Source organism: Alligator mississippiensis, chromosome 3 (genome assembly GCF_030867095.1).
Source record: "Alligator mississippiensis isolate rAllMis1 chromosome 3, rAllMis1, whole genome shotgun sequence".
Lineage (NCBI taxonomy): Eukaryota > Metazoa > Chordata > Crocodylia > Alligatoridae > Alligator > Alligator mississippiensis.
The window spans coordinates 133,104,208-133,126,101 of NC_081826.1; the positions used below are offsets into that span (position 1 = coordinate 133,104,208).

The following is a 21,894-nucleotide window of genomic DNA, read 5'->3' on the forward strand; positions in this document are numbered from 1 at the left end:
TGAGACACTTCATCTTCGGACCACTTCTTCCACCATTGCGGACCATTGTCACGGGTATTTGTGTTTCTATCCTCTTTTTCTCTCAGCGTCGCGAAACCCCCCCCTCCCTTCCCTTCCCCACTCCCCTCTCCCCTTCCCCCCAGGCTTAGTTGGCTAACTTTGTATCGCATGTAACCTAGTTGCATTCCCAACCTCACCCCCATCCTTCTATTGTTAGTCCCTAGCCCGGGCGTTCTGTATTTCCCTATCGGCTTTGTCATCTTTTTGGGGGGGGATTTACCATCCTTACCATCTACTAATAAAAGTCAATCCTTAACCATAACCAATATATCCTTCACCTATATATAGTGTAAATTAATGGTTTCTATTAGCATGCAGTAAGCAAATGCTTGTCTGAACAGGTGCTCAGGCTGCCTTCCTTTGAGGGAAAAAACCCCATTTCTCAAAATAAGTGGCAGTAAGTTGCAGAGCTCAAAGGCCCAGGGCAGATCTACTGAGGTCCCTTCCGACCCTAAAAATCCATGAAATCTATGAGATGTCTTCACTTCATGGTTAATGCTGGGTCTTGCATTCGTTTGATCTTGAATCCCATTATTTAGCAAACCCTGTTTGAAGGTGTTCTGATCTGGAAGTAGCTGCCTTGGTTCGAGTTTGGGCTGGAACCCAGTACTTCTTCAGTGAAGCTATGAGGAAAGTCACTGGTGCTGCTAGCCCTCTCATGTTCTGTCCGCATTTTCCCTAAAGAACAGAAAATTGCTCCCATCAGTTACCAGTAAGAGCTCCACACAAAGAACCATGAAACATGCATGTGTGTGTTGTCATACCTCTTACTGTACACACACAACATACAAAAGGCTTTACTGGGCGAACACTTGCTCACGGCATAGATCAGGGGTGGCTAACTTGTGGCATATGCAGCTCTTGTGTGTTTGGTGCCCACACACTGCTGGAATGGAGGTAGAGGGGCTGAAGCCGATGGTAGTATGGAGCTTAGGGGAGGTGGGGCAGCACAGAGGCTGCGGCAAGAGGCATCAGGTGTCAACATGAAGCCAGGTTAACCTGTCCCTGGCCAAGCAACTCACCGTTTTATAAGGTTGCATTTGGCAGAGGCAGCTTCATCTTAAGGCAGTGTCCTACCCTCATACCAGTCTGTATCACCAGAGGCTTAAGCCGCCTGCCACTATTCTGACTCATCTTTTGCTTCATACGCGAACTGCCTCTTCTTTCTCCGAATGCATACTGGTTCTGCTTCAAAGTTTGTTGGGAGCTCTAACTCTTCAGCAAGCTCACAAGCATCTACCAGTGTCTTTTCAAACCCTTTATCATTCCTGCATTCCTCCAGAAACTTTTCGGTTTGTTTCAGGTGTTGGATAGCAGAGTGTATGTCAAAGTCCTTTGCCTGAAGTTGCTTACTAGTAAGGTTGATCGCAAAAAGGATGTTATATCACAAAATGAATGAAACCACAGATTTGAACTTGGAAAGGCCATTTGCAAGAGCTTCTACATCAACACGTGTCATATTGCCAGGTAGTCCTGTGAGGGTAATATCATCAGAAATTTCGATTGATGCATCATAGATATAGCCAAGCTCATAGCAGAGTGGCTTCAAGGCATCAGTTTGACTCTCCCATGAGCTGCCTTCATCTTGATGTTGTCGTGAACTGCTTCCATCCTGATGTGGGTGAAATTGAAGGTATTTCAGGAAGGAACCTCTTGCTTTGCTTGTTCTTTTGCCTGTTCAGCTTTTCATTTATGATACTGAGCTCCAGACAGTTTTTTTCTGTCTGCCATGGTACCATTCCCCTGAAACAGTTTTAAACTGTTTTGAAATGAATTATCAATATAGAGAACAATCAATCTAAGTACAATTTCAAAGAAAATTCTGACTGTGGTGACCTTATTAATGTGGACAATTGATTATCATGGAAGAAATATGGCTAGGCACTGCCTAAAGTGCCTTAATGGGCAAACTGCCTCTGCAATCAGGAAGGTATTAGTTAGGATGTATGACTAAGGGCGTAAACATGGTTTGTACACACAGTCATACAACTGTTTCCTTACACGACAATGATACAGGTGTTATATAACCAACTAATTAAAGAATATCTCTTGAGCTTGCTAGCAATTAATTAGTACTCATTCCGCATTAACACACACATTCTAAATGCCTACGTCTCTCTCACATGAGTATCCAACCATAATATGTACACACAAGCTTACCCCTAATTCGAATTACTTTAAAAAATCTAATTTGTTCTTACAAGAATTAAATGTAATGATTCAGCAATCCTACTCCGACCATTTCTAGACATTATAAAATTGAGAATATTAAACATGACCACTCAGGTGTACCTACAGTAATAACTACATTTGTACATCAGTTCTACATCATTTAAGTTAAATGTGATCTACAAAATCGAACCAAGAAATTCCTACCTTGAAGCCTGTTTCCTGAATTATGGGCACAATAAATATCTGTACCTGGAGTCGGCGTATTTTGGTCGTCTTACTCTTGATGAAATCTTAAACGCAACTGATGAAATCTAGGGTGCTTTAGATTTAAAAAAGGCGTGGTTGAAAGGGAGAAGGAAGATGTGAGAAATCAGTGTCATAAGCTGTAAGATGATATAGGACTTAGAGGTTCATCTTTTAGGATGACGTTGCCAGCAGTATGCTCTTGTCATAAGTCCGCTTGAGAGTTGAAAAGGTAGGAGTCACGATTCTAGTGATCTTTCCTCAGATCTTTTCAGACGTCTTTCTCCCCTTACTGAACCAAAAATCTTAGACCAAGGTGGAGCCGTAGCTGGCCAAGGCTGTTATTTAGAATGATGTTCCTGTTACTTTGTTCTGCACATAATTGTAGCTTCCCCCAAATTTTGGCATCCTGGGTGACTGCCTAGTTTGCCTAATGGTTGGACCAGTCCTGAACAGGCCCCTTATCCTCATGCTTCTCTTGGTGTGCTTCCCTTAATATTCTCTTATTTTTTCCCTCCTTCCCACATTGTTTTCTCGGTTTCTGTTTACACCACTCTTTTTCAGTCCCCATATTTCTCCAACATTCATCCCTCCTGGCTCCTTCCCAATCTCTTTTCAGTCCACTTAGTGGCTAGTGGCTTTGAGCTTTTGAGAACATAAACTACATTTTCAAGAATCTGACAACTTGCAGAAACAACTGACCTACATTCTTGCATCACATCTGAAGTGCAGCTGCAATTGTGACCCTTAGCCATGTAATACTACCTGCAAAGGCACAGAGAGTATTTAACCATGTTAGTGCCTATATTTATCAGCTCTTCATTTCATATAAAACCCTTCTTTAAAAATGGGGATTAACTTGTTGCCCTGCTAGAATTTCAGCCTATATTTAATAAAGCAATTCAGTTATCACTTGTTGGCTCCCATACATGACAGCGATCCAACATCCTTTTCAGAAATAAAGCCTTTTGGAGGGTGGTACTTTAAAAAAATAGCCTAATGCCAGCCAATTATCTTTAAGTGTTAAGTTTTGCTCTTGGAAATGGTATTAGTAAACTGGCCTACATTGCCTCGGAAATAGAGCAGAGGCTTTCTAGGAGCTGGCTTGTGGAGTGCCTGGCAGTCAATTAAGGGAAATTAGTGACTAGAAGTTGGATACAGAAGTCAGAAATAGGGCATTTGGGATTGCTGATGGCAACTTCCTGTGTTTGACCTATAAATCTAGGTGAGCTCCAAATCTGTGGCAGGGGAAACCATAAAGTTGAGCTTCCAGGACTAGGCTGGACTGCTGATAAGGGGGTTGACTTTGGGATTTATTGTGTAGATAATGAGCAGACTTGGGCTTGAGGGAGTCTTTGACTCTCTCTGTTGGTCATAGACCATAGTCTATTGCAGAAGAAATTTAGGTTGGAGAGTTAGAACAACTTTCTATGATGGTGATTAAACATTGGAACAGTCTTCTTAGAAAAATTGTGGAATTTTTCAAGAAATTTTCAAAAGCAGGTTAGACTTGGCTGGGATGGTTTAGGTGGGAATGATCCTTCCTTGAGCAAGGGGCTGGACATTAGATGGCTGTAAGTTCCTTTCCAGCCCCATCTTTCCTATCATCCTGTTTTTCAACCAGGGTACAACAAGATCCTTTAAACAGTGCTAATATTGTATGGCACCCTTAGGTATGCAAATAACTATGCATGATTTATGAGATAAACACAGAGATTGCAAATCAGCATCCTTAATGTCAAAAATATGCTGACCTGCTGTGGTGTTTCTGAGTTCTTTGCAACAGAAGAATTTTTCTATTATTTTTTCCACAGTCAAAATGATTGAAATTAGTGTTTGAAATGCAGTGCTGCTAAATTTGGTAAAGCTATGGAGGGGTGCCTTGAGTCTAAAAAGGCTGAGAATTATTAGTCTACTGTATATACAAATGATGGCACAATTAGTACTTCACTAGTGAACATGGCTTGATTATATGAGGAGAGAGCTTTTATCATGGATATTTTGGTAGAGAGCAGACAATAAACAATTTACCTTTTGGAGTGTTGGACAAAAATGTAAATGTGCTCCTGGGAGAGATCTTCACAACAAAAATAACTCCACTGAGGGGACAAATGTGAGTAAAACACATTTTTCCGGCCTCAACTTCTTGACAAGGATGTTTCCAAGCTAAGTGTGTTGCATGCTTTGCAGGTGATTTGCTAGTGAAAATGTCTGGCCTTGTTCAAACTTCACAAACCATCATGTAATGCCAGGAATAACGTGCCTTGTACTAAATCGATATCACAACTGGGAACCATACTCAAAGATGTGAGTGGGTGCTTCTGCTAAAGGCCCCATTGGGAAAGCCTTGATTGTACAAGCCTGACTTCTCTTGTACTCATTTAATTCTGGGGTGATTTGTGGAACCCAAACTTTAACTGCTTACACCCAGTGAGAACTGTGCCTGCTTTTTAACTATAATGCTTAGCAAGGCCAGGTGGGAGCCAGTTGAAATGTAGCAAAGCCTACTTTGAAATATTTGACTAGTTCTTCACCATACCGTGCAGGGCTTCTCCCTTGAATCCTAGGGTTCATAGATTCATAGATTGCAGAGTCGGAAGGGACCACAATGGATCATCATGTCTGACCCCCTGCCCTTGGCGGGAAAGAGAACCAAAGTCAGATGACCCCAGCCAGGTGACTGTCTAGCCTCCTCTTGAAGACCTCCAAGCTAAGTGATAGCACCACCTCTCTTGGAAGCCCATTCCAGATCCTGGCCACCCTTTCTGTGAAAAACTTCTTCCTAATATCTAACCTAAATCCACTCTCAACTAGTTTACACCCGTTATTCCTAGTCACTCCCTGGGGCGCCTTAGTAAACAGTGCTTCCCCTATTCCCCATTGACCTCCCCTAACAAATGTATAGGCGGCCACAAGATGTCTCAGCCTTCTCTCAACCTCCCCCTGTAGGGTCTATCACGAAAGCCACTAATCATGCGAGTGGCCGGCTCATTTTCATCTTGGAGTCAGTTATGACTCCAAAATCCCTCTCTGCCTCCGAGCTGCTGAGAAGGACACTCCCCAACCTATAGGTGTGCTGGGGGTTCCTCCTTCCCAGGTGGAGTACCTTACATTTTTCTTTATTAAATTGCATCCTATTTCTCTCTGCCCATTGATCCAACCTGTCCAGGTCAACCTGAATCTGCTCCTTGCCCTCTGGTTTACTAACTTTGCCCCATAACTTGGTATCATCAGTGAGCTTGGAGAGGGTGCTCTCCACGCCCTCGTCCAAATTGCTGATGAAGATATTGAATAATATTGGTCCGAGGACCGAACCCTGCGGGACCCCACTGCCCACCTCCCTCCAGGCCGAGAAGCAACCATCCACCACCGCTCTCTGGGTGTGGTCCCTAAGCCAGTTGGCCACCCACCTGACCGTGTAGGCGTTCACTCCACAGTCTGCTAGTTTCCCAATGAGGGTAGGGTGCGAAACTGTGTTGAAGTCCTAAATTCCAGGAAGATGACATCAGCCTCGGCTTTGCCCTCACTTTGCCACCAGGACAATTCCGCATTCACTGGGAGACTTCATATATATGGAAGGGGGTCATTTTGTTCTTGTGATTTTATTACTATGCCTCTCCCCTGACTAGGTAAGTATACAAGCAGTACAGTACTCTGCCATTCAGTGTTATAAGCTGGTATATATGTTTACAGTGTAACCCCCTAATTTTGTAGCTCTGACTCTTGCTAAAAATAAGAGTATTCAAAATGGAGCAGGCATTTCACCCAGGGATTTGCTTCAAGTGCCTGTTCAAGTCATAGTTAGGAACTCTTTTCCATATCATTTCTTTATTGTCAACTCAAATGCTTCAACTATATGCCATACACAGCTGATGTAAGCCTTTTTAAGGTACATTTTCTAAGCATCTGACAAGTTAATGCTCTCCAGGTTCGTTACCCAAAAGCTAAAAACAATGGAAAAGTTCCTGGCATCCTCACTGGGCTTTTGTCAAGTCACCTGTGCAGCCAACACTATGGCTACAGCAAGGCGAGTTCAAGATAAGGAGGGTAAGAGAATGGCCACCTATAAGAAGCCATTTTGACAGTGCAATTCTCAGAGGTAGTGTTCGTCTAGGTAACTCTCACTACGCTTATTCTGAACTATCCCAAGCATTTTTCTGCTTTCATAGTCAGATGGGGAGTGGCAAAACTTTCCTGTTAGCTGCAGGCAATTACAGTAGATCCAGGAATTCCCTAGCTCTAAAAAGAAGTTTCTCTGCTCTGGGTGAAAATGCAGAAATGTACACCGCTGATCTAGCAACAGCAGTGGGTTACTGTTGCTCATGATCCTCAAATAGTAAAATGTAAAGCTTTCTCTCTTTCCTCAGTGACCTATTTGTATTTCTGTACTACTGCTACCTGTCTGCATCTCTACCATTAGAACACGGGAGAATAGAAAAAGCTACGGAGAGTAGAATTATACCATTTTGCTTTATATTTTAATTCCTGAGATAAGCAGTGAGGATATTTACCAATCCAAACTAGCACAATTTTCCAAGATCATATAATTGAATGCATGTTGCCCACAGTACATAACACCTTGCTATTCTTGGAAGTAGATAACTTTCAGCACTCGTATGACTTAGAAGCCTGTGAGTGTGTCTCACTATGAGATCATAGCTTGTATAGACATTCTTGAGGTAGTTCATGTGCTGGTAATGGATAAGGTGCAGTAGCCTGAAGCTCAACCTGTTTGTGGACCTGTAATCCAAGGAGCCAAGTGGATTTTGCAACCTGCATGGAATCCCTTGCTGCCAGCGACTGAATGCTTTGTTACACGATCTGTCTAGTTTAAAGCTAGTTTAGCCCTGTTCATATGTTGCCATGGCTGATCAGGATTGCAGTCTTGACATACCAAGTCTCCTAGAATTTTAATGGGACTTATACTCCTGTGGCCAGATTAACCCAGGTATTTAGGTGCCTAAACAACTGTCTAGGTCTCCAGTGGCATTTGAGTTCTAACCATATTGTTAGCACCTCAATCTCTCTCGGCAGAAGTGCAAAGTTGTACAATTGACATGTAGACAAAAGTGTTTCTGACAAAGAAACTCAAGAGTCTAAATGACCCAAGTACTTCTGAAAATTGTGCCCAGAGATGACACCCAGGAAAGTCGATCGTAAACAGCACTGGGATTGTAGCAGGAGAAGGAGAGGGGAAAATTCCCTAGCTTAGAAAACACTTTATGTCCAGGGATGGATCCAGTGGTGTGGCTGCAATATGACACACCCCTTTGACCACGTAGCAGAAGCAGCAGTTGTGGACTTCAAGTCCTTGAAAATGTAAGAATCCCCCCCCTTCCCTTTCCCTCCATACTTAGAGGCACATTCCTGCCACTGCCAGTGTCCTCACTTTCTCAAGGGCTGGGCTCGGCCCAGGACACTGGCAAGATCAGGCAGATAGGTTCCCTTTCTCTGCCTGCTCCCCTTGGGTGCTCCCTATAAGCCCAGGAGCAGGCACAGGAACCCACCCACCTCCTGACGACCTGGGTTGAGCCCAGCTGCAACAAAAACAGGCTGAAGCAAGACAGGAGCTCCCCTTGCCCTCAGAACAGTTCAGACAGCGGGGATCCTGGCAGCAGCTGCCAGGGGAGAGGAGAGGGCATACTTCTGAGCACAGAGGGGAAGGGAGAAGGGATATGATTGCTTACCTTTTTTAGAACTTAGTCCCTTGCTGCTTCTCCCTGCTGATCCCGGTGGGGAGAAAGGGAGGAGGCTGGGAGTCGCAGGTGCTATTGCTGTCTCTGCTCATAGAATCATAGAATATTAGGGTTGAAAGAGACCTCAGGAAGTCACATCTAGTCCAATCCCCTGCTCAAAGCAGGACCATTCCCAGCTAAATCATTCCAACCAAGGCTCTGTCTAGCTAGCTCTTAACAACCTCCAAGGATGGAGAGTCCACAAGCTCTCTGGCAAGCAAATACAGGATATGCGAGGTGATGCAATACAAGGGACCTAATATTACTAGTGATATTGAAACACAAATCAAGACTAAATAGGGTGACAAAATTCCAGAGGGGTTGATAATCTAAATCGGTGGTTCTCAACAAATGTGTCACAGCACCCTCGGATGCCTTTAGATCCTTTCAAGAGCGCCACGGGACTCGAGCAATGTTAGCACGCTTAGGTGTGCAAACAATGATTCACATGATAAATCCAGAGACTTCAAATAGGAATCCATAGTGTTAAATGCATGCTGACCTGTTGTCTTTCCGAGTCCTCTGTAACAGAAAAGCCTCTCTATTATTTTTCCAGTCACAAACTGAAAACTTAGGACCTAGCATTTTTCGAGGGATACCTCAAGCCTAACAAGGGGTGCCTCAAACCAAAACAGCTGAGAACTACTGATCTAAATCTTGCATTTAGAAGCCAATGTTATTTCTTCTCTAATTTCCACCCTTGTCTGTGCCATTTAGCAGCGATGCTTACTGTAATAACCTTCTCTTTAAAAGAATAACATGACTGTCTCCTGGTTGCAATAAAGAAATCTGTATCATGTAACAATTTATTTCCAGGACAATTTATTGAATAACAAAGTAAAACAAAAACAAAAAAAACCCAGTGGTTTGGACTATGCCAGCTTTTTGGATTGTGGTATTTATAAGTAAAACGCTTTCTTTAGGTTTTTCAAGATTATGCAGTGTATTGACTAACTGAAATGGGTAAACATGATCCAATCCTGAGAGTTCTCCACTTGTTCTAGTTCCTTGAAGGAAGCTTCAGTGCAAAATAATCCTTTTGTTTAAATAACTCAATTGTTGCCTCTGCCCTAATGTATCTTCTGGCTTTCAGAGCCTGGAACAGTTGAAAGTTAGTCTCTTCACTTTGTTCTCCCTATTGAGGTCATTGCTGGGACTGCCTTCCTTTTCCTTTATTTCTTGGTCTAGACCAGGGCTGTCAAACTTCTGAATGGTCAGGGGCTAGACTCCCCAGCCACATGCCTTGTGTGCCACAAACTCCCTGGGCTGCTCGTTGTATGGGATGCACACTATGCTGTGTGCCCCCCCACCCCCGCAGTACTTTGGACAACCACTGCTGTGCTACACCAGTCTCCAAGTCCCCGAGCCTCCTGGGCACAGGTTCTCTCAGCCTTGTAGGCCCTGCCATCCTGACTCCCAGGTGCAGAATCAAGTGGAAGCTGAAGAAGGGAGGGGGAACCTGAAAGCCAGGGGCAGCAGCAGCAGGAGAGTAATGGGAGGGGGTGGCACCCAGACTGGAATCTGGGGACCACAGAACCCTTGGGGACTACATGCAGCCCATGCACTGCTAGTTAGGCAGCCTTAGTCTAGACTTCGTTTCACTTCATGTTCACTTTTCTGGATGCTCGCTTGACATGTTGAGGCCTCTTTTTCAGAAAAAGCCAAGCATCCGTCTTTTGACTATTACACTCCTTAGCATGTTATCTCAAAAATACTCCATAAAATAGACTCTGAAATCACCAGTGATTTTCTGAATTGTCACCTTTGATACCTTTCTCTTTAGTGGCCTCCTTACCTTGCTAGCTGCAGTACCTCTGGTGCCCAGAGAGAACTTGAGATGTTCCCCTGGAGAACTTGAACAAGAATTTATCCAAGTGTCTTCCCTGACTTCCTTTGGCAGATGAAGTTTTTCTAATCCTGTGCCATATCCCACCTGGGAGAACTAAAGGAAATGGCATATACCTGTTCTTCTCTTACTCCACTTTTCTTTTTTCAGAAAGAAAAGTATCCTATTCCCATTTGGAAGAATTCTAAGGTAAACACTATGGGTCCAATGTACTGTATGTGTGACAGACTTTAATGCCCAGAACTTTCAGAAATACATTTTTTTGTCACATACCCGGTAATGCCCCGACCTAATCAATTGTGACTTATCTTCAGTGGGCTTTGGAACAAGATTTTTATTACATAACTGGAATATTAGACCAGCTAAAATGTGTTATGCTGTAGTGGCTCATTTCTGCAAGATAGTGTGACCAACAGCTAAAGAGGATTTTCTGTGCAGTACATTAGTCCAGAGTAATAAAACTTGGGGAGACTACCAGCATTATCTCAAAAAGGATGTAGTTGTGGATGTATCTCCTAAGTTCAGCTACCACCCATCCAGTAGAAAACATCTCCTCCTCCCCAGACTCTCAAGAATATTTTAGAAATGTTTGAGGAAATCTGGAAGTGGTCCTCTTATTTCCAACTTCCAATACTGTGCCATCTATCCACCATGTCAACCATTTGCTTGTGGGAGATTTGGCCAAATATTTTACTTTCTGTATCTGGATTATTTTTAAGATCTTGTTGATTGTTTCTACCTTACAAAGAAAGGTAAGAATTAAGCAGCATGTTCTGGATATTGTTTAGGTCTATAAAACTCTAGAGACGCATGATTCTATGTGGGTATAGAACAAGACAGTAACACAGTAAAGCAAAAGTCAGCACCGTGAAACAAGCTAGCCACAAAAGTGGCAAAAGTGCAAATACAGCAGGCCCAAGACTCTCTTTACCCCAGCCTTCACTTCAAATCTTTCTCCTTTGGTCTCTGGCCCTGTGATGATGAGTTGTGAGATATGGAGTCCAGTCTTCTCTTTGAACTGCCAGTGATGAACATCAGATGTCTTTTGAGGGAGGTTCTTCTTCCACAACTTCAGCAACTGAACTTATTTCCATTTCTGGGCTTTAATCTAAAAGTACCAGTTTGGGTCCACCTGAATTTCACTCTGTGAGAGGGCTCTCTCTCGCAGTCTCAATTCCAGGCATTCAACAGTGAGCGGATAGGTTTTGAGCTCAAACTTATTGGCAAACAAACATGTCGAGTTATATAGCCACTTGAGGTCACCTGTTCCGTATATACAAATGTCTCTGACATAATGGCCTGCAAAGGAAGATGATGATAGCGACATCAGAACATAGGCATTCTATGGAGAAGAGATGTGAAGCTAAATTACTATAGCAACTCTGCAGCTCAGTGGAGTGGAACAACTCAATGCAGCTTAAATCAGTTTGAATTTAGTTTCTCACTCCCCTCAGGAATTAAGCATAATCCTTGTTTTACAGGTCAGCAACAAACACATGAAGAGTGACTTGCCCAAATCACCCATGAAATCTGCAGTATAATCAGGTGTTTAGCCTAGATACCCTGAATCTCAATCATGTAGCTTAACTAACTATCCCTTGACTGCCTTTTTAGCTATGGCCTGTGGGGTGGTAACCTGGACTCACACTTTAGAGGGGGTACAGAGCTCTAAGAATCATGTTGCCTCAAGTTGCCCAATGTTTAGGTCTGTGATGGAGCCACCTGTTCTGGGGTGGCTACTGTTAACAAAGAGAATTGTTTAGTGCTCCAGGGCTATAACCCTCTCTAGCAACTGGCCATAATTTGAGATTCTTAAAATGGAGACAAATGGACCACAGCCCAGGTGGAATTGGGGGTTAGAAGGTGGAGACCTTCAACCCATTTTTAAATAGCTTTCAATGGTAGCACAGGAAAAAAGTATAAATATGTATACTACCATGACAACCTCCATGTTTCTTTTTCATATCTTTCCACTTTATAGCTCTCAGGTCACCTTCCCATGATGCATTGGGCATGGAGCCAGGGACACCTGCAATTCAATAAGAGAACAAAAAATGTTAGTCTTAAAGTTTGTGAGTTCAACATTAAGTTGATGCACAGCACCTCTCCCTCTGGGAGCTCTGAGCAGACTTCTCAGCAGAGCCAACAGAACTGGAATGAAATCAATGGATTCCAGAAATGTCATTAATTTTCAAGAAACTAAACTCTGGATCTCCAAGCAGAAAGTAGCGTTTAAAGCATGAACCAGTTTATCGTTCCTTTTGGGTGTACAGCCCAAGACAAATGAGAACCTTCTTTTGCAATAATCACAATAACAGATACTAGCTAGTGCTTATGTAACAATTACCATAGTCAAAAACGCTGTTCAAATGCTAGCTTATTTGATCTATGCTACCACCTTGTGAGGTAGCAGAAAATAGAATCTTTAAGCCATAGAGATGGGGAACTGCAGCACAGCAGAGAAAATCCTTACATGGTATGAACAGGTAAATATGTCCAGGCTACTAGTTGGTGGAAGAGCTTCTATTCACCTGTTAATAAGGAAGTCCAATTTTAGCCAGGTTTTAGCTAACTCATTTACTGCTCAACAGCATTCTAAATAGCTTATTATCAACTTGTCTTCATTTAAAATTATCACTTAGAATATGAGAAATACAATAAAAACACTTGCGTAGCACCTCTTTGCATATATAGGAGGTGGTTGTAAACCCTCCAACATTCTTAGTCTAACTAGTAAACTTGTGGCAATAGCAATGTTCAGTGCATTTCCCAAGTATGGTAGTGTAAGAGTGCTGCTGTAGCCATAATGGTCCAGAAACTCCGAGGAGCAAGAATTTCTTAGGGTGATGCCTTTTATGGACTACTACTACACAGTACTAAATAGTTGGTCCAATAAAAGATATCACCCTAAGGAATCCTTGTCTTTTCCAAGTATGCAACTTATTACGTTAAAGCCAAAGTTACTCTGTGGCAGAACCAACAATGTGTGTGGAGCCAATATGTAAACTGAAAGTCACAAAAAATATACAGACTAGGACTTGTCATCTTGGAGTGAAAATGTAAACAAGGAAAGAACCAGTGTGTCCAAACCCAAAGAATGAAACTGCCTTTCATCATTCCAACAGTATTTGTGCTTAAAGCATTCCAGAAAGATGGGTTATATTGCCCTCCTGATGTGGAAGTAACAGTCAGGGTGAGGAAGTGTCTGTTACGTTCAAGAATAAAACAAAGTTGCTGGATTTGCAGTTACCCAAAAAAGTTCATATTAGCTGAATGTTTTGCCCAGTGGCTCAGAACTCCCAGTGTTTTGGCTCTAACAACAAACTTCAGCTTGGTTTTATGTGACTCTGCCTTTTAATTGTGCATAGGTCATCCCCCTGTCCTCAGCACAAACATTTTTTGATCTAGTGCATAGCTAATATTAGAAAGTGGCAGACCACCACCGATTGAATCTCCTTGAGCCTTAGAGAAATTTGTATTAGTCCAGGATAGACTGTAGTAATGTCGGGCAACAACAACTATAATTAGTTTGGATGCTTTGCTCCCAGTCTGATCTGCTTGGTCAGTGACTAATCTCTGAGATATACCAGTTACAACAAACATTTCCTTTTTTTTTCTCTTCCACAAGGATGCTATATATTTAAATCTGAACTTCAAACACAGGCCGTACTGATTATTTTTCACCTCTTAAAGCCTTCCTCCCTCCAGCCTATTAACAAAATGCTTGTGCCCTGGTGCCATCTTGCTCCTCTGAAAAAGCTGTTGCTGTCATCAATAGTGTGATCTGATTATGTGACATGGAAAATATTTCCAGAGGAAATCCTGCTTTAAGAGACGGCTGCTTTTCTGTAGCAGCAGGTAAAGCAGGTAAAGCATGAACAGCTGTTCAGGAGTTTTTCCCCAGAGTGAAAATGGCTACTCCGAGAATAAAATAACTTGGGAACAAGGGTTAAATCACTACAGGTAGAGTTTCTCCTGCGACAGTGAATGCCTGTATACGTTAGGTTCTGAGAAATGCCAAAGTACAGCCCTCCGGTATCCCAGGGTGCTTTGTGTTATTCACTGGACTCTACTGCTGCAGCCAGGCAGGAAGCTGATAGGGCTATGCAAAATTTTGACAGGTGTTTCGTTTTGAAGCTGTTTCGATGCATTTCAAGCTCAAAACAGTGAAATCGAAATGAAACAAAAGACTTCGAAACAGCTTCAAAACAAAACATTTCGAGTTTCAAAGCTGGGCCTAGAGCTAAACAGAAACTAAGGAGAGGGAGGGGGGAAAGGACTGCTCTCTGATACTAACATCTAGCTCCACGTTTGATTTCCCAGCTCTCTGATCGCTTCCCCCCAGCTCTTCCCAGGGAGCCACCAGCACCAGCTGCAACAGGAGGGCTGTGGGGCTGTGCTGGGATCTTCCCTATGGAGCTGAGCCTGGCAGTGGGAGAGCCAGTGGTAGAGCTCCTCAGAGTGCAGCCCTGGCTCTGAGTGCAGCCCTGGCTAAAGGCTCTCCCCAGCCTCCTGCTGTCAGGCTCAGCTCCGTGGGGCTGGCGGAGCTGCTCAAAGTGCAGCACAGTGGCAGGAGGCAGGGGACAGCCAGTGGCAGAGCCACTTGGAGCGCAGCACTGGCTCTGAACACAGCCCTAACCAGTGGCTCTCCCTGACCTTCCACCACCAGGCTCCGCTCTATGGGGCTGGAGGAGCTGCTTGGAGTGCAGCCCAGCAGCTCAGAGTGCAGCCTAGCTGCAGGAGGCGGGGAGAGCCAGGGCTGCACTTCAAGCGGCTCTGCCAGTCCCAGAGCTCAACCTGCCCTCCCAGCACTGCCACCGAGCGCCAGGAAGAGCCTGGTGCCACCCCTGCTGCAGACCCAGGAGCAGTGGATGCCACCTGCCTGCAGCTGCTGGGCTGCATTGTGTCCTGAACCCCCTAGCGCAGCCCAGCGGCTGGAGGCAGGTGGCATCCGCTGCTTCTGGGGTGCAGCAGGGGTGGCACCAGGCTCTGCGTGGGGGATGACAGGAGGTTGCCACTGCTGCCTGGGGCCAGCAGCAGCAGTTTTTCCAGCGCTGGGTGTGGGCTGCACCCAGCACTGGTCCCAAGTGGCAGCCTCCTGTCATCCCACGCACAGATCCAGGGGCCTGAACCCCTAGGTGACGGGCACAGACCCACAGCCCTCCTGGACTTGAGGAATGCTATTGAGGGCATGTCAGTACGTTTGGTGAGCTAATTACCAAAAGCAAATTCCATTGTGATTTAGTATGCACAAGCATTACTCTAACAGATGATGGATTAGCTAAAGTGTTTTGTACACAAAACAACAGATCCTGCCAGGAATTCAGCGCATTAGTATAACTATAGTGACAAGTTAGTCTAGTGACTGACTGACCATATTTCATTTTAAGTCAAACTTTATAAATCGGACAATTTGGATACTGTACAGCAACCCTTAAATCTTTATCTATTATATGAGAGTTTTGCTATTCTAAACTGCCTTTGATGTTGAGTGGCAAACTAGTGAACTGGCATTTAAAAGAAAGTTTTGTTTGTGACTAGCCTCAGTATGAGTTTCTTTCGCAAAGCCAAACATGAACATGAATGGACTAGCAAATGGACTAAACAGAAAAGTACTATTGTCTCACTTCCTTCCTTAGGCAGAAACAGGCGGAATATACCTTCCTTGCAGCGGATTATAACAACTGTACTGTTAACACTTTCAAACTGAAAAAGCAGCATATCAGAGAGAAATCTTCAAGTTTTTCCTGAAAAACATGATTTTTGAATATTTTTGGAGAAAAGTAGTAGTCAATGACCTTTTAACAGCACAAAGAGATGGAATGGTACAGCAGCAAAATCTCACTGGGGCTCCGGTATAAAACTATATAGGACAGCAGTTAGAGCTTAAAATGGGTTATATTTCATAAATACTACTCGTGTTGGGTCTTTCATCAAATAATATGGAAAAGCGTGGCTCTGGCTTCAGAGAGAACAGAACAAGCCCGTAGCTCTGTGAGAAGATCAGCTGTAACTGGGGGAGGAAAACATGCATTGTTCTGTCACTGCTAATGACCCTATACTACTTTGGAGAGTAAGGAGGGGAGATGAAAAAAGGGTGTGATATGAGAGGAAAGGGCTCATGGCAAGGCTTTGCAGTCCTGTCCCACTGACCAGCAGTTAGTCTGCTCTGAGAAGAGAATGCACTACACTCCATAAAAAAACTATCTGATCTCCCATTCTCATATGACCATACCCAGGAGCCCTGGATGGACTTCAGATTGAGGTATTCAGGATGCTAAAGAACATCTCCTACCCCACCCATTCCTATCCTACCCTTCTCCAATAATCAATGATTTACATGTTAAAACAAAAATCTAAGCAATCTGGGCACCATAAACTGTGGTTTATCTACTGAGATACTGTGGTCACTGAAGCCTAGAGGAAGGGCACTAGAAAAAAAGGATAATCTTTAGATTTGCTAATACTAAACAGGTGGATGATTTAGACTTCTTGGCTTAAGCATTTTCATTTTTCAATGAATCCCAATTAAAATGTTAACCACAAACGACCAACGTGGTATGAGGAGAAAGAATGGAAGTGGAAATGACAAATGTCTGGGGAAGCAGAAAACTGATGATGGATGGATGAGAAAATGAAGAGCTTTTGTAGACTCAAAGGCTGCTTCAGAGACTGTGGGACAGAATACTTTAACAGGAACAAATGTTGGACTAGGATGCAAAGGTCTATTTATGAAGAGAAAGTTGTACCAAATTCCCTGCAGTAACAATTTACACAGATCAACTTGGGCAGAGCTCTGCCAGTTTATAGCAGAGCACATGAATCCTGGACTGGCTGGAGTGGGCTCTGTATGCAGTGCATGTCTCAGGCCCTGTGCTCAGTTCTCATCAGGCATGCACAGATGTAGCATGCAAGTCAGCTCCAAGACTCAGGTGATGGATGATGGGGCCAGGTCTGGCCTGCATGCCTTGTCTTTGACACCCCTGATTTAAATGGATTAGTTTGTTCCAACAGGGATCCTATAATAGTCTTTGACTCTATAAAATTAAGGCGGTTTCTTTCTACTTGTGATATGACTTATTTGGAAAGTACTTGACACTGGATGGGAACTTGGAAACCAACTGAGAGAAGAAACGAAGTTCTTGGGGATGAGCAACCTGTCTGTCCATTCAAGTGTGGTTCTCAAATTCCATTCCTGTGTCTGCTGCTGAGCATTCTTTGAGAAGTATGAGGCCTCCCTGCCCCCTGGGCTACAAGCATTTCCTTCTAGTCTGCACAGCCCTGGAGGTAGACTGGCTAAAAAAAGAGACTTGAAAATGAAGGCAGTGGACTCTGACACAGACTGGGGTCATGCTAGAAGGCACTGTGTTGTCCTGCCTCTGCTTAGTCAGACTCCGTTTTTTTTCTTTTCTTGTTTTTTCTTCATCTAAAGTTCAATGATCCCTGATCGCATTCCCAAGACCTGAGAGGGTTCCTACTCATGCCCATTTATTCAACTCCAAGCCAGACACTGAGTGCCCAAAATTGACCTGTTTGCACTTGTGATGGATAGGCTCACGCTAGGTATATGTCATCATGTGAAGATGCTGCAGCACAAGCAAAGCTGATGTCTTTTCAGTTTCAAATCAGTATCTTGGTTCTGCATTCAAAACTTCCCATAGTGTAAGAGCAAGCTACCCACAGACTAGTTGTCTGCACCACCCTTTATTAGCCTAGTGTGTTTCACAGGATCATTTCCTCACATAAGGAAAAAGTATATATTGTATAGTGTATATTCCTTAAGGAGTATGTACTCAATGCAACTAAGCTAGGCTTTTTTCCTTCTCTGTCTCATTTACTGTACAGAGAACAGAATGTCATTGTCAAACAGCATTCAAGTCATTTCAAAATATGGGATCTATTCTTCTGTCCTGAGACCTAGTAAGATCTTTTTGCCTGGCTTCAGGACCTGGCCTCTGTATGTGTGAAGCCACATCTGGGGAGCTTTGTACAGTAGGACAAATCCAGACCTTGCTCTGGAGCATCCATGCCAACAAAACTGTTTTGCTGTTGTTCAAGATAGATTTGAGGGGGTGGAGGGGCAGAAAAGGAGATGCACAATGGCATCCCCACAGTGGCTTCCAGCATCAGTGTACAGTGGCCATGTAAGCATAAACCACACTACCATGGAGTCTTCATTTTCTTTTCCTCTGGGACTTTACATGGGGAATAAAATGTAAAATGTGAGGCTTCCTGAGTAAAACAATTCTTGATTTGGAACCAGGAGACCTGAGTCTTATTGAGCTTTGCCACTGGTCAGCCAGGTGGGGGGCCAGCGGGCCATCACTTAACTGTGACTCAGTTTCCTTGCCTGTAAAAGCAGAGATGATGACATCTCCTTTGCACTGTGCCTCTGTGTAAGGGTTTCGTATGACCTGACAATGTACAGAATGTGTCAGCCTGCAAATGTGTGGCCCTGGCTTTGGTTTTGCTCTTTCCTTCCTTAGGAAAGAAGCCAAGAGCTTACCTGGAAGGCACCTCACTACAAAGGCCTAAACACAGCCTAGCTTGTGGCTCTGGTCTGGTTTTCCCTTCACCATCTCAGCATCCAATACAGAACTTTACAAAACTTAACTTTACAAAACTTTACAGAAGTTAAAGCATCTCTGATTTAATCTATGAAAGCAGTGTTTGACCTCTGGGCCAGATATGACTTGCAAGGCTGTGTCATTGGACTCATGGCTCTCTCCACTGGTCCGAAAATCTGGCAGCGGGGAAAGCAGCGGCAGTGTTACCTGCAGCTCCCCTCCTGCCAAAGGCCCAGGGGAGCCCCATAGGCTGGATGCTGTGGCTCACACGCAGTACATCAGGGTGTGGGACTGCTCTGTGGATGTATCTGACATGACCTGCTGGACCAGCACCCAGCATTGCACCCACAGGCCGACTCCATGCTGGCTCAGACCAGCAGACTGACCCCGTGTAGGAGGTTCAGACTCCTGCCCCCATCCAGCTGGCGGAGTCACGAGGTGGAGCGCCGCTCGCCGGGGCCCTTTGCTTGACCTCAGGCTCCCCCTGACCTTCCTTCCTGCTGCCTACCTGGGATCCTATTGAGCGTCACCCAGAAATGCTCGTCGGGGCTATAGGTGTCCTGAGACCAGGAAAGCAGCTCAATGGCCTGCGGGTCGCGCAGTACGAACTCCACAAAGGGCCGTGCCAGGGCCACGTAGGCAGAACCAAAGTAGATGGTGAGGTTGCGGGGTGGCGGGGCCTTGCGGCGTGGGGTGCGCACCACCACCCAGGCAGCATCAGCGTCAGTGGCATTGCCCAGGTGCTCCTGGTACACGTAGCGGGTGCGGGCCTGGGCGTGGGCGGGCGGGAGGTCGCCGGGGGTCAGGCTGTGGCCCTGCCAGCTCCGCAGGTAGCGCACCACCTCCAGGTTGGTGCGCAGCGGGAAGTCCTGCCCGCAGGCGTTGAGCAGGTAGCGCCAGGGCACGGAGGAGCCCTCCAGGTCCCGCAGGCAGCGCAGGTCGGCATGCAGGCGGGAGATACCGGCGTAGACCACGCGCTCCGGCCGCGAGGCCACAAAGACATTGGGGAAGCAGGCGGCCAGGCTGGCCACGGCCCGCTGGAAGGCGGTGGGCGCCTTGCGGTCCACGTGCAGGCAGTATAGGTTCTGGGGCGCATAGATGGCGCGGAAGAGGCGCTCGAAGGTGGCGAAGTCCTTGTGCAGCGCCAGCGCATAGGCCAGCGGAAAGGTGGCCTCCTCAGCCGACAGCGCCCGGGTCACATAGCGGCTGTGGGACACGTAGTCCCCGCAGCTGCCCCCGGCCTCAGCCCCGGCCCCGGGCAGCGCGGCGGGCCGCAGCGCCGGGCCCCACACGAAGGCGGGGTCGCCCCGCGCCAGCGCCGCGCACGTGGCCGCCAGGCGCCGGCCCTCCCGCCGCGGCCCCGCCGCCCGCCCCGGCCCCGGCCCCCACGGCCGCAGCATCAGCACCAGCCCCGCGCACAGCGCGCACAGCGCCAGCACCGGCGGCAGCGGCAGGCGGCGGCGCCGCACCTGCATGGCGGGGCCTGAGGCGCGCGTCTGCGTGTCTGAGCGAGTGTGTGTCTGCGCGGCGGGGAGCGACCCCCGCTCGCCCCGCCCCCAGCAGGTGTCTGCGCCCGCCCAGCGCCCGCCCGGGGGCGTGCGGGACCCCGCCTATCACACAGCCACAGCCGCTCTCCCCGCCTCACACGCGAACTCCCACCGGCTCGCAGACACCCACACCCTCACACACGCACTCCACCACACTCAGACACCCACACCCTCACTCACACACACACACTCCCACCAGCTCACAGACACCCACACCCTCACACACACACACACACACTCCCACCAGCTCACAGACACCCACACCCTCACACATGCACTGCCCTGCATTCAGACACTCACACACGCACCCACACACACTCTACCACACTCAGACACCCACACCCTCACACACACGCACTCCCACCGGCTCACAGACACCTACACCCTCACACAAGCACTCTACCACACTCAGACACCCACACCCTCACACACGCACTCCACCACACTCAGACACCCACACCCTCACTCACACACACACACTCCCACCAGCTCACAGACACCCACACCCTCACACACACACACACACACACACACCCACCAGCTCACAGACACCCACACCCTCACACATGCACTGCCCTGCATTCAGACACTCACACACGCACCCACACACACTCTACCACACTCAGACACCCACACCCTCACACACACGCACTCCCACCGGCTCACAGACACCTACACCCTCACACATGCACTCTACCACACTCAGACACCCACACCCTCACACACACACACACTCCCACCAGCTCACAGACACCCACACCCTCACACATGCACTGCCCTGCATTCAGACACTCACACACGCACCCACACACACTCTACCACACTCAGACACCCACACCCTCACACACACGCACTCCCACCGGCTCACAGACACCTACACCCTCACACATGCACTCTACCACACTCAGACACCCACACCCTCACACACACACACACACGCACTCCCACCAGCTCACAGACACCCACACCCTCACACACACACTGCTCTGCATTCAGACACACACATGCACCCACACACACACTCTACCACACTCAGACACCCACACCCTCACACACACGCATCCACACCCACACTGCCCCACACTCACAGACACCCACACCTTCACACACACGCATGCACCCACACACACACTGCCCCGAACTCACAGACACCCACACCCTCACACACACACACATGCACTCCCTGCACTCACAGATACCCACACCCTCCAAGATACCCACTCCTTCATATAAGCAGCCACACAAACATACGCCCCACACATATGCAGCCTCCCACACGTATACACTCACACCCTCCCACACCCATCCACACCATACATCCACCACCTCACCACATACGCACCCCCACACAGATATACATTCACACCCCCATGCATCCACCTACACACATACATCCTCCACATACATATCACCCCCCGCATGGATACACTTGCACCCTCACACATACATCCCTCCCTTACACACCCCCTGCACACATATACACTCACACCCTCACCCACCCACCCACGTACACCCCCACCCCCCACATATACACACCCTGACACCCCCTCACACATACCCCCACCTCACCACTAATCCCACACACACATACACTCACACCCCTCCACATATACCCACCCATACCCTCCCACATATACAGACACCCCCATACATACACAGCTCACACACACATACACCTACACCCTCACAAATATGCGCACCCCCTCCCACACACACACCCATAT

At 46.5% G+C, this 21,894-nt stretch overlaps 1 protein-coding gene across 3 annotated transcripts in view; it reads right to left on the reverse strand.

The window, feature by feature from the left end:
- Nucleotides 1-9,015: 9,015 nt before the first annotated feature.
- The window catches only part of GCNT2 (glucosaminyl (N-acetyl) transferase 2 (I blood group)), a 75,832-nt gene continuing 62,953 nt past the window's right edge, over nt 9,016-21,894 (reverse strand). For 2 of the 3 annotated variants that reach the window (XM_059724437.1, XM_059724436.1), the window contains 2 exons: nt 11,993-12,085; nt 9,016-11,355 (listed from right to left, as the gene is read on the reverse strand). In XM_059724437.1, the coding sequence (XP_059580420.1) occupies nt 11,165-11,355; nt 11,993-12,085 (284 nt within the window). In that variant the 3' untranslated portion in view covers nt 9,016-11,164. Of the gene's footprint in view, nt 11,356-11,992; nt 12,086-19,131; nt 20,176-21,894 lie in introns of those variants that run through there. The other variant, XM_019494844.2, reaches the window with a different exon arrangement.